General features: G+C 41.8%; 1 protein-coding gene across 1 annotated transcript in view; it reads right to left on the reverse strand.

The window, feature by feature from the left end:
• Positions 1 to 8,778: 8,778 nt before the first annotated feature.
• Ca5b (carbonic anhydrase 5B) overlaps positions 8,779 to 12,843 on the reverse strand; it is a 35,808-nt gene continuing 31,743 nt past the window's right edge. The window contains 1 exon segment of the mRNA XM_032890350.1: positions 8,779 to 9,783. Within this exon segment, the coding sequence (XP_032746241.1) occupies positions 9,604 to 9,783 (180 nt within the window). The 3' untranslated portion in view covers positions 8,779 to 9,603.

Below are 12,843 nucleotides of genomic sequence, written 5' to 3' on the forward strand. Positions count from 1 at the left end.
CTATCTCACCTCCCTGGCATTCTCCTACACTGGGGCACAAAGCCTTCACAGGACCAAGGGCCTTTCCTTCCAGTGATGCCAGATAAGACCATCCTCTGCTACATATGCAGCTGGAGTCATGGGTCCCTCCATGTGTATTCTTGGTGGGTGGTTTAGTCCCTGGGAGCTCTGGTTGGTTGATACTGTTGTTCTTCCTATGGGGTTGCAAACCCCTTCAGCTCCTTCAGTCCTTCCCCTAACTCCTCCATTGGGGTCCCCATGCCCAGCCCAATGGTTGGCTGCAAGCATCTGTGTAAGGCTGTGGCAGAGCCTCTCAAGAGACAGCTACACCGGGCTCCTGTCAGCAAGCACTTCTTGGTATCAGCAATAGTGTCTGGGTTTGGTGTTTGTGTATAGGATAGATCTCCAGATGGGGCAGTCTCTGGATGGTCTTTCCTTCCGTCTCTGCTCCACTCTTTGTCCCTGTATTTCCTTTAGACAGAAACAATGCTGGGTTAAAATTTTTGAGATGGGTGGGTGGCCCCATTCCTCAACTGGGGGCCATACCTAACCTCTGGATATGGTCTCTACAGGTTCTCTCCTCTGTTTGTTAGGTGTTTCAGGTAATCTCACCCCCGTTGGGTCCTGGGAGCCTCTTGCTTTCCTGGCATCTGGGACTTTCTGGTGGCTACCCCCTAGTTGCTCATCCCCCTTTGCTGCACACTTCTGTTCAATTTCCCGACCCTCTGTACATCTCCCCCCTCTCCCTGCCTCCTCCCACAACTGATTCTGCCCCCCTTTCCCCTTCCCCTCCTCTCTTCCTCCCAAGTTCCTCCCACCCTCTCTACCTTCCATGATTATTTTGTTTCCCCTTCTAAGAAGGACTGAAGCATCCACACTCTGGTCTTCATTCTTGAGCTTCATATGGTCTGTGAGTTGTATCCTGGGTATTCCCAGCTTTTTCCCTAATATCCACTTATCAGTGAGTACATACCGTGTGGTCTCAGGATGATAACTCTTAAGGTAACTCCTCTTCATGGTTTAAAGTGAAGACTTGTGCTGCCTAGTTTTGTGTCAACTTGACACAAGCTAGAGTCAAGAGAGAAAGGAGGGGAGGGGTGGGAACCTCAACTGAGAAAATGCCGCCATAAGATTGGGCTGCAGGTAAGTTTTGTAGCGTATTTTCTTAGTGATTGATGGGGGAGGGCCCAGCCCATTGTGGGTGGTACCATCCCTGGGCTGGTGATCCTGGGTTCTATAAGAAAGCAGGCTAAGCAAGCCAAGAGGACTAAGACAGGAAGCACCACCCCTTCATAAACTCTGAATTAGCTCCTGCCTCCAAGTTCCTGCCCTATTTGAGTTTCTGTCCTGACTTCCTTCAATAATGAACAGTGATGTGGAAGTATAAGCCAAATAAACCCTTTCCTCCCCAAGTTGCGTTTGGCCATGGTGTTTCACCCCAGCATAGAAGACATCTCTTTTTTCCTCTAAGGTCATGTTTAGATCTACATATATATTGCAATTTTTCTGTCTAATGTTCTTCCTCTCACCTGAAGGCCCTTCTCCCGTAAATTGTATCTTCTGAGAATTGTGTCAGTGTCCCTTCTTCTCTAACATCTGCTATTTTATTATTTAATTATATTTAACAGAAAGAAGGAATGGGTAAATGGAAAGGGGATGAAGAGGGAAGGAAAGACGGATTTGTATCTCTGAGAAATGTTGGGGCATATTTTTGTGCACTGTGTATTCAAATGCTGATTTCTGTATCCAGAGATCCTGTTGCGGTCTGGACTTTGGTATTCCCATTATTATGAAGCATCTCCTGACTCGGTAGTTTGTAAACATTGTACTCCATTGCCTTCTGATTGGTAAAAGTAAAGGGCTGAACAGCCTATAGCTGGGTAGGAGAGGAAAAGGCGTGACTTCCAGGGAGTGGGGGAGAGAAAGACAAGGGCGGTGTGTTTCTCAGGTGTGGACCAAGTGGAGTTGCCATCAGGACAGCACTGAAGAAGGAAGATCCAGGAGAGACTAAGATGGTGGATAACAGGTCACTTGTCTGGGAAATAGGCCAGGTAAGCATTGTTCAGTTAGAATGGCTCAGAATCTGCCTAGCTATAGTGCCTGAAGTTTTGTTTTTTTTTGTTTTTTGTTTTTTGTTTTTTTTGGATTTTATTTATTTATTTATTTATTTATTTTTTATTATTATTAACTTGAGTATTTCTTATATACATTTTGAGTGTTATTCCTTTCGGTTTCGGGCAAACATCCCCTCCCCCTCCCCCTTCATATGGGTGTTCCTCCCACCCTCCCCCATTGCTGCCCTCTCCCCAACAGTCTAGTTCACTGGGGTTCAGTCTTAGCAGGACTCAGGGCTTCCCCTTCCACTGATGCTCTTACTAGGATATTCATTGCTACCTATGAGGTCAGAGTCCAGGGTCAGTCAATGTATAGTCTTTGGGTAGTGGCTTAGTCCCTGGAAGCTCTGGTTGGTTGGCATTGCTGTACATATGGGGTCTCGAGCTCCTTCAAGCTCTTCAGTTCTTTTCTCTGATTCCTTCAACAGGGTCCTGTTCTCAGTTCAGTGGTTTCCTGCTGGCATCGCCTCTGTATTTGCTGTATTCTGGCTGTGTCTCTCAGGCGATCTGCATTACATTTTGATCATCCGTCTTGAGTTTCATTTTTGTTCTAGGCATCTAGGGTAATTCAAGCATTTGGGCTAATAATACTTATCAATGAGTACATACCATGTATGTCTTTCTGTGATTGGGTTAGCTCACTCAGGATGATATTTTCCAGTTCAACCATTTGCCTCCAAATTTCATAAAGTCATTGTTTTTGATAGCTGAGTAATATTCCATTGTAGGATGTACCACATTTTCTGTATCCATTCCTCTGTTGAAGGGCATCTGGGTTCTTTCCAGCTTCTGGCTATTATAAATAAGGCTGCGATGAACATAGTGGAGCATGTGTCTTTTTTATATGTTGAGACATCTTTTGGGTATATGCCCAAGAGAGGTATAGCTGGATCCTCAGGCAGTTCAATGTCCTGCCTAGCTATAGTGCCTGAAGTTTTTAATAAACATAAAGGTGCCTGTGTCATTATTGAGAGCAAGGATGGGCATAGGAAAGCCCTTACTTTTATTCTTTTATTTTATGTATGAGTGCTCTACTGCATATGCATCTGCCTGCCTGAAGAGGGCATCAGATCTCCCTAAAGATGGTTGTGAACCACCATGTTGTGGTTGCTGGGAATTGAACTCAGGACCTCTGGAAGAGCAGCCAGTGCTCTTAGCCAATGATCCATCTCTCCAGCCCCCAAGTCAGTTATTCTTTACATTGGTTCTTGTTCTAATCTGGAAGAGTTGCTGCAAGGTGTGTAAGAGGCTAGGAGAGGTAGGAGAGGAGCTCATGTACCCTGAAAAATGAATATTTTGTGTTTGCTCTTAGCAAAACACAGAGTTCAAAATACATGAAGTTAATTAACAGAATTAATTTTTAAGATGTTTATTTTTGTGGTAATGGAAATTGGCCTTGTACATACTAGGCACAACACTCTACAACAACCAACCCCCCCTCCTCTGTGTGTGTGTGTGTGTGTGTGTGTGTGTGTGTGTGTGTGTGTGTGTGTGTGTGTGTGCATGTGTCTGTCTGTCTGCCTGTCTTATCTGTCTCTCTCTAGGGTATTTGTGTGTGTGTGTGTGTGTGTGTGTGTGTGTGTATGTGTGTGTGTGTGTGTGTTAATGTGAGTTCCAGGGATTGGAATTCATGTTAGACCTACACAGTTTTAACAACTAAGCTATCTCCCTGTACCTTCTCCCTGTTTTAGTTTCGTTTCTGTTTGCGGTAATAAAATACCCTGGCAGAACTATCTTAAAGGGGAAAGGGTCTATTTTAGTCCACAATTCCAGGTTACAGTCTATCATTGTGAGGAAGTCAAGGTGGCAGGCAGTAACTTGAAATAGCCACAGTCAAGAGCAGAGAGAATGCATGCATTCTTGTTAATGCTCAGCTTGCTCTCCACAGTTATACAATCCAGAACTTCCTTGCCTAGGGAATGGTGCCACCCAAGTGAGCTAGGTTTCCCCACATCAAGTAACAAGATAACCCTTCAAAGACATGTGCGCAGGCTAATTTGCTCTACATAATTCCTCATTAAAACTCTCTTTCCAGGAAACTCTAAGTTGTGTCAAGTTGACCATTAGAACTAACCATCATACCCCCATTTAATCACTTTAAACTAATAGATTATTTCTCCAAGGTGAAATGAGCCAATTCAAGCCAGATTAGATTATATTAAAGGCAGGTTTATTCGGAAGCTGCTCTCTGGTGAGTTTACTGATTCCAAGGACTGAGGCCAGGGGAGTCGCCATGGGGATGGGGTGAGGGAGAGAGGAGAGAGAGAGAGAGGAGAGAGAGAGAGAGAGAGAACAAAGCATAATGTCTGGATTATGTAGGGAGGAGCCTCTGGGGGAAGGGCAGCCCAGCCCCTGGGCTGGAAAGTTCAGGAGTTGGAGATAGGGTAAGCCAGGTAGGAACTAAGGTGCTAAGGTGTGCTGGGAGAACCTAGAGGCCAGGTCTGCTTTGATATGTAAAATATGCACCTCAGTCTCTTGTCCTGGTGTCTGAAATCAAACATAAGCATCTTTTGCAGGTTCTAAGACATACGTGTAAAAATTTGCTTCCGCCTTTTGTTTAGAGAAGATATATCCCCAAGATCTGCATGTTTATCTCCAAACTTACCTTTCTTTAAAACTGAATTTATTTTTTATCTCTGTGGTAAAATACATGTACATTTTTACCATTTTAACCATTTTTAATATTAGTCATCCTAAGTCTCTGTAAGTTCAATAATGCTAGATATACTCATATTCCACAAGTCTTTCGAACGTTTTCATCCTGTAACACTAACACTATTTGTGTTAGACTTTGTGTCACTATAACAAATAGTTGAAAAAAGAGGAACAGTTTGAAGAAGGAAATGTTTATTTTGGTCTAAGAATTTAAAAGTTTTGTATATGGAAGTTAAGGGGAACACTGAGACAGATTGTTGGAGTTAAGAAATGTATTCGAAGTCATTAATTCCATGGACAGACACAAACAGTCACATGGCTGTGGCTCGGGATTTCTGGACCCAACACCACAGATAGACTCTGGACACGATGGAGACTCTGAAGAGAAACTGGGTCAAGACAGGAGTCAGGGTTCCTTCTTACAGTTTTCTGAGGAAATAGAAAAGACGTAGAGCATGAGCCTTCAACCAGACTTTCTGATCCCCAGAAGAGGGCAGGAAAGGGATGAGGAGGGTGGTGTGTACCACTGGTAGCCATCCATAGCCCTTTGATGTATCTGAGCCTGAAAACTCCCCAAGTGAGAAATTAAGACACTTGCGAGTCTGTTAGCTAGATATTCACAGGATTGACTATCTCAATAGGTTGCCTGTTTGTATCGGTGGTGCTGGGAAGATGAGGATGACTATTACAAGTATTGTGGTCTAGCCAGAAATCTGGTCTGAGTCTAATAGGTTTTCGTCCATGGTAGCTGGTTCTATGTGTCTGGACCTCAAGTGAAGTAGCACATCATCAGAGAGCAGGTTGGTGGAGTAAAACTGTTCCTGTAAACAACCAGGAAACAGAACAGTAACAGAACTCAACCATGATAGAACAAAATCCCCAAAGACACATTGTCAAAGTTCTACTTCCTCCAGCCAGGCCACACCTTCTACACTTCTACCCCCTCTCAATAATCTATTCAAATTGTGAGTCCATCATTAGATTAAACTACTGATCACATTAGATGGTTAATGATCTAGTCATCTCTGGAAACTTTCATGGGTACTCAGTATAAACGCCTGTGAGCCTCTGAACCAAAACAAGTTGACAAGATTAACCATTGTATCACTACACACAATTCTCCTTCCATTCCTCCTCAACCCTTGGCAACTGTCTAATTTCTATCCCCATGGTTTTAATGGCTTTAGACACATTGTAGGAATGGAATCGTATATTGTGTGTCCTGGAACTGGCTTATTTTACTTAGCAGAATGGCTGCTACCTTCATCCATATCGAACATGCAGCAGGGTTTTCTTCTTCAAAGCTAATCTTCCACTGTACCACATTCCCTTTATTAATTTATCTGCCTTTGGCCATTTACGTTGCTTCCACCTCTTGAGTATTGGAAATAATGCCATGAGAAAGAGTGAGCAAGTTATCTCTCTGAGATCCTGCTTTGGATTCTTCTGAGTCTCTACCCAGAGGTGGGATTTCTGGATCATACCGTAAATCTGCTTTTAGTGGACGTACCTTGACACTTCTCTGCATCCTCACATCATTGTATTCTATTTTTTTCTTGTCTGGTAGTGATATCATGACAGTCATGCTGTGATAGCTCATTGTTGCTTTGCTGTACATTGTCCTGATACTTAGCATTGTTGAGTAGATTTTTGTGTGTTTATTGGCCCCCTGTGTATCTGCTTTGGAGAATTGTCTGTTCAAGTCCTTGCCTCATTTTAAAATTGGGCTATTGGGGGTTTTTATTCCTCAGTTATTGAAGTTCTTTAGTGTATTATGGATATTAAGCTCTTATCATACATGTGATTTGTGATTATCTGTTCCCATTTTATAGTTTTTACACTTTGCTGGTTGCTTTCTGTGATGGGAATTTATAAGCTTATGTTACTTCAATCTTGTTTTGTAGGCTAAATAAAACGCTTCTCATATTTGAAGCACAAGTTTGCAGACAACAAGAAACATTCTAAGATATCTACAAGAAGCACAACAGTGTTGTGGATTCTTCAAAATAATCATCTAAGTTTCACAGTGACGAATTTCTCTCTGTGTTCGTATAACAAGTCTTCTAAACCGCTGTATAAATCAGGAGGTTGAAATCAGGCACCTGTCTTATAAAGAACTTCAGCAGCATGTCTTCTCTGCCTCCCACACACCTTGGCTCATAAGTAAATAAAATCAATTTTATAAAATATTAAAGGGTAATGAAAAGATGGCTCATAAGTTTAGAGAACTTGATACTCTTGAACAGAAACCCACAAGACAGCTAATAACCATCTGTATTATAACTCCAGTTACAGGGGATCCAACACCCTCTTCTGGCCTCATTGGGCACCTAGCTGTATGTGGTGTACAGACATACATGCAGGCAAAATACCCATCTACATAAAGGAAAGATATTATTGGAAATGCTGTTGTACTCTATGTAACTGTATGAACAATGCAAACTAATATTACAAATGACTGAATACTAGATGATTAGTCTTTGAGGTGTATTTCTGTAAATCCAGCATGAAATATTGCTGTATTCTATCACTTCAATCATTAGAACATTCCGTATATGCCTTGTCCTGCCTAGTTTTGTGTCACCTTGACACAAGCTCGAGTCATCTGAAAGGAAGGAAACTCAATTGACAAAATGACTCCATAAGATCCAGCTGTCATACATTTTCTTAATTAGTGATCAATAGGGGAGGGCCCAGTCCCTTGTGGGTGGTGCTACCAGTGGGCACATGGTCCTGAGTTCTATTAAAAAAAAAAAAAGCAGCTGAACAAGCCATATGGGACAAGGCAGTAATCAGCCTCCTCCGTGGTCTCTGCATCAGCCCCTGCCTCCAGGTTCCTGCCCTGCTTGAGTTCCTGTCCTGACTTCCTTGGTGATGAACAGGGCTATGGAAGAGTAAACCAAGCAACCCTCTTTCTCCCCAGGTTTCTTTGATCATGATGCTTCCTCACAGCAATAGTAACCCTAGGACATGCTTTCTATACGACCCAAGCTCTAGGGTAAAACAGCTGACTTTCAAAAATGCAAAAGAAATTCTAGATACAATAAGCCCTTGTTTGCTTGTGATTACAAAATATATCTTTTTTTATTCTTTTAAAGTTTTATTTATTATTGTGTGCATTTATAATGTGTATGGTGTTGTGTGTAAGCGATAAAACATGCTTGGTCAGACAGCAATTTTGTGGGGTTAGTTTTTTTTTTCTTCCACCTTTACGAGAGCTCTGGGGATCAAGCTTAGATCATTAGGTTTACATGACAAGTAGCTACTTGAACTAGCCCGTGATTACAAAAAGTATTTTCTATATACTGAATCGATAATAATTAGGCATATCATATGCTAGTAATAACAACTAAAGATTATTAGTACAGACACACTCACTGAGAAATCTGAATCCAAAAACTCACAGCCAAGTTTTGAAACAAAATGTACCTCAAACTATGGCCAATGTTCAGCTAGGGCTTGCCAGGCTGGGCCATACAAATGTTTTCCGAGACGCCTAGGCTTTGTGTGACCAGTAGCAATACCACTGGGAGCTGTTAGCATCTTGACTATAATCCCCACTTATGATTCTACACAACTATAGACACTAGAAGACAGCGAAAGCTGAGTGGAGTGGCGCGCACTTGTAATCCTAGTAGTTGGGAGGTGGAGGCGGGAGAATCTGAAGTTTCAGACCAGCTTCTGCTACATAGCACATTCTAGTACAATCTGAGCTAAAGGATCCCTTGTTTCCCAAAGAAAAATGATAGCCAAATGTGTCAAGTATACTAGTAGAGTGTGGGACCTGGTACCTGTACTCCTCATGCTGGGGAGACTGGAGCACAAGGATTACTATGAGATCCAGGCCAGCCTGGACTACAGAGTGGGACACTGTCTCAGAACACTCTCTCTCTCTCTCTCTCTCTCTCTCTCTCTCTCTCTCTCTCTCTCTCTCTCTCTCTCTCTCTCACACACACACACACACACACACACACACACACAAAATATCAGGTATAAAAACACAACACAATTACCAACAGGTTGCTATAAGCACACCTTGCATGCTCTGTTAATATTCCAATGACAGTATCATAAGTCAAAGAGCAAATATATTTGATAAGACAAATGAAAGCTGGTTGTGGTGGCACAAGCCTTTAATCCCGGCACTTAGGAGGCAAAGACAGACAGACCTCTGTGAGTTCAAGTCTGGACTGGTTTGCATATTGATTTCCAGGATAGTTAGGGCTAAATAGTAAGAACTTATCTTTAAAAAAAAAAAACAAAAAAGACACAAATTAAAACCAGTAAGTATACTCCTAACCTTTGAAAGCCATTCGCCTCCAAATGATGGTAGCTAAGAGTGGGACCAACACTGAAAAATGAGACAATTTACAGTTTGAGCAAAAGGAAGTTATTGTTAAGTAAAATTCCCAAGAACCTCTCCTTGTGGGTTAAGATCCTGAATTAGGCCCAAACAGAAAAATCAAGATCAGGCACTCACATTAAGCTTCCATTTAACCAAGGGGAAACTAAACTGTTCATCTGATTTTCTGAGAAATAGATTCGAGAGATTTAACTGTTAATGAAGATTCCTCTGCCTTAATCCTGTCATAAGAAAGGGTGACCTCAGGTAACTTGATGTTGTTTTGTTACAGGTTTTTGTTTTTCTTGTTTTGTCTCTTTGTCTTTGCTTTATAAGAAGAGGAATTTTGAAATGTTTTTACAAAAAAAAAATTAGAAGGAAAAGAACCAGAAATGTATACATATAAGTATTATTAAATGCTGTTTTAAAATCATCCAGTTGAAATTTTAAGCTAATATGCATTAAAACAAGGTGCTGCCTAAATATGCTGTCTTAGGGGGAGACTTCGCTGGCAGTCGACTTGGGCTTCACTTGTATATTGAGCACATAGTCATGGCGGAAGGATGAACGGACAGTGCGATTCATCAGAGGCTGAAGTGGGCGGAAGTTGTCCACCATCCTTTTCTCTTTCTCTCCCTCGGATGTGAAAAGCAGGGTCCGAAACTGCTCAAGCTGCAAACAGAAGACATTATGAACATCAATCAAAACCAAGCTTTATATAGGGATAAATGATTTTCATTTTGTTTGTCGTGAGTCTCACTGTGTGACCCTTAGATCTCAATATTTAGACCAGGTTGGCTTCCAACTCCTGGCGATCCGCCTGCTTCTGTTTCCTAAATAATGGGGTTACAGACACGCACCACACCACACCTATTTGCTTTCATTTATATAATCCTACAACACTTCGTCTCAAATTGGATTCAGAAAGAGAACTTATTTCTGAGAGGCGTCTTTACCCCCTTGATAAGGGGTTAAATGCCATGTTGTTGGCATAGTTGTGTGACAGCAGCAGGAAGTAGTGAAAAGGCCAAGCTTTTGGAATCTGAAGATTAGGGACAAAGGCCCTTGTCCCCACATATTAGCTGTTTGCCAAAGGTGAGTTACGTCACCTCCTTGATTCTGAGGTATGTCAGTAGAGAGAAAAGACTAGAAAAATGCTATGTACAAAATGATTCCACTCTGTCATAAGATTATATATATTACAAAATCAGAAGGATTTGCCCAAATAGTTAATAATGCTGAGTGATAAAATGACCAGTGATTAAGATTATAAATGTAAGATAACATTTTAATTGTTTCATTAGCATATATGAATTGTATACTATAATGGGTTTCGTTATGAAATTTTCTTTTTTTTAAAGATACCATGACTGTGGCAATTCTTTTTTAAAGAGATATATATGGTGTGTGTGTATGTGTGTATGTGTGTGTGTGCGTGCGTGTGTGTGTGTGCATGTGTGTGTGTGTACACTGTAGCTGTCTTAATGCACACCAGAAGAGGGAATCGAATCCCATTACAGATGGTTGTGAGCCACCATGTGGTTGCTCAGGACCTCTGGAAGAGCAGTCAGTGTTCTCAACCACTGAGCCATCGCTTCAGCCCATAAATTTTTCTTACATGTAATATATTTGATCCTATTCGATTTGCTGCCCCCATCCCCATTATCCTCTACTTCTACTCCTGCAGGTCCTTTTGAAAATAAAGGACTAGCCCACACCTATCAAAACCAAAAGGGATGGCATTGAAAGTAACCACGGCAGGGACTGAGCCTCAGAGCAATTACCATTGTACTCCAACAAGTTCAACACAACCAAGTTGCTCAACAAATCAAGGCTTATCTAACATTGGTACAGGACAGCATAAAAAAAAAACAAAAAAAACACCCTCTAGAGTTGGGGTTGAAGCTCAGTGGCTAAAAGCAGCAGCTGCTCTTTCGGATGTCCTGAGTTCAATTCCCAGCACCCACATGACAGTTCACAATTGCGTATAACCATCATCCCATGGGGTCCAATGCTTCTGGTGTGCAAGATGTATATGCAGACAAAATACATGAATAAATCTTTAAAACAAACAAACAAACAAACAAACAGAAAGCCACTGCAGACATAGTTGGACTTCCTGGCAGCCATGGTATTACAAAATAGATGAGGATTAGATCTCATCCTGGCAGAGAAGGGAGAAATCTGTGCTGTGGGAGTGGAGGAATATTGTTTCTACATGAAGTTATCTGGTGTCATAAAGAATGATGCCAAAAAGCTAAAAGAACGAATAGAATCACAAGCCAGATACCACCCATCAGGCTGGACAGGTTTGGGGGTATTTGGGAGAACAGGAATAACCCCCTTTATATTGAGCCCTTAATCTTGATAGTTCTAGCTCTATTTTCAGGCTTTGTGTTTTAGAATTCCTCTCTAGTCTGTTGCAGCAATGAGTTTAAGCCCTTATGTCAACTATCACTGAGCTCCTGACCAAGGACCACCAACCCCTCAGAGTCCTAGAAGCAGATGATCCCACAAAGCCAATGTATGGTCTTGAGGAACCAAGATACTTCTATTAAGTCAAAAGACCTAGAAAAAAATCCGCTTCTCTCCCCCTTACAGTGAGTCCTCAAACACAAACCAGTTAAGACAGAATTGATGGCCCTGTCACCACTTCTTTCTATGCTTCACTATCGGGAAAGACAGAGGGTCTGGATTTAAAAACAGGGTTTGCATGAAATTCCAGATGGCCTTGTTCATCCTGATCAGACATACAAAACCCAGAGAAGAACTATTTTCTGGGACCATCTATTTTCCTAGATAATCTGGCTTGAGCAAATAAATTCAGGAACGAGAGTCTACAGACCCTACACAGGCCCCCAAAACCACATCAACGTCCTCATTCCCAAACCCATCACCCATCTCTTAAAGGGTTCTAGCTAACTCGTTCCCTTCACAGGACCTCTATCCCCTGCCTTTTGCTGTTTGAAATAAACAATCTCCTCTGTTGAGGTCAAACTCTGATCTCCTTCCGGCCTCCTGTTGCATTACTCTATGCTCCAAAAATCTAACACTGTCCTTCTTCATAACTACTTTCATATCTTCAAAAATACTATATGACCCAGTGAGTTTCTTTAGGGTCACTTACAGGAGGGTGAGCACCTGACCAGTGGCTAAGCTACTGAGGAAAATATCTCTTCCTCTTTCCTGACCTTCTTTTTTTCTTAAAGATTTGCTTATGTATTTCAGGTATGAGTGTTCTGTCTACATAAACACTTGCATGCCAGAAGAGGGCACTAAATTTCATTGTAGATGGTTGTGAGTCACCATAGGTGGTTGTCAGGAACTGAACTCGGGACCTGTAGAAAGTACTCTTAACCACTGAACCATCTCTCCAGCTCCTTCCTGACTTCTCTTCATGAAGGATGGTAAGCTGTAAAAAATGAAATAAACCCTTTCCTTACTATGTTAAAAGTTTATTGAACATTCTTTACATAAGCCACTGACGCTCCGGCTTACTTTTCAGTGTTACATCAATTTTTTTAAACACGAAGGGTAAACCAGGCATGGTAGTGCATGCCTTTAATCTTAGCACTTTACAGAGAGAAACCATGTCTCAGAAATAAATAAATATGAAGGATAGGCAGTATGGCGGACTGAATGTGTAGGTTACAGAGACCAGGCTTATGAGGGGTTCAGCTCTGGACTCTCATTTCTCCGTGACTGTAAGTCTGACCATAAAGAAATGTTTCA

Source organism: Rattus rattus, chromosome X (genome assembly GCF_011064425.1).
Source record: "Rattus rattus isolate New Zealand chromosome X, Rrattus_CSIRO_v1, whole genome shotgun sequence".
Taxonomy (NCBI): domain Eukaryota; kingdom Metazoa; phylum Chordata; class Mammalia; order Rodentia; family Muridae; genus Rattus; species Rattus rattus.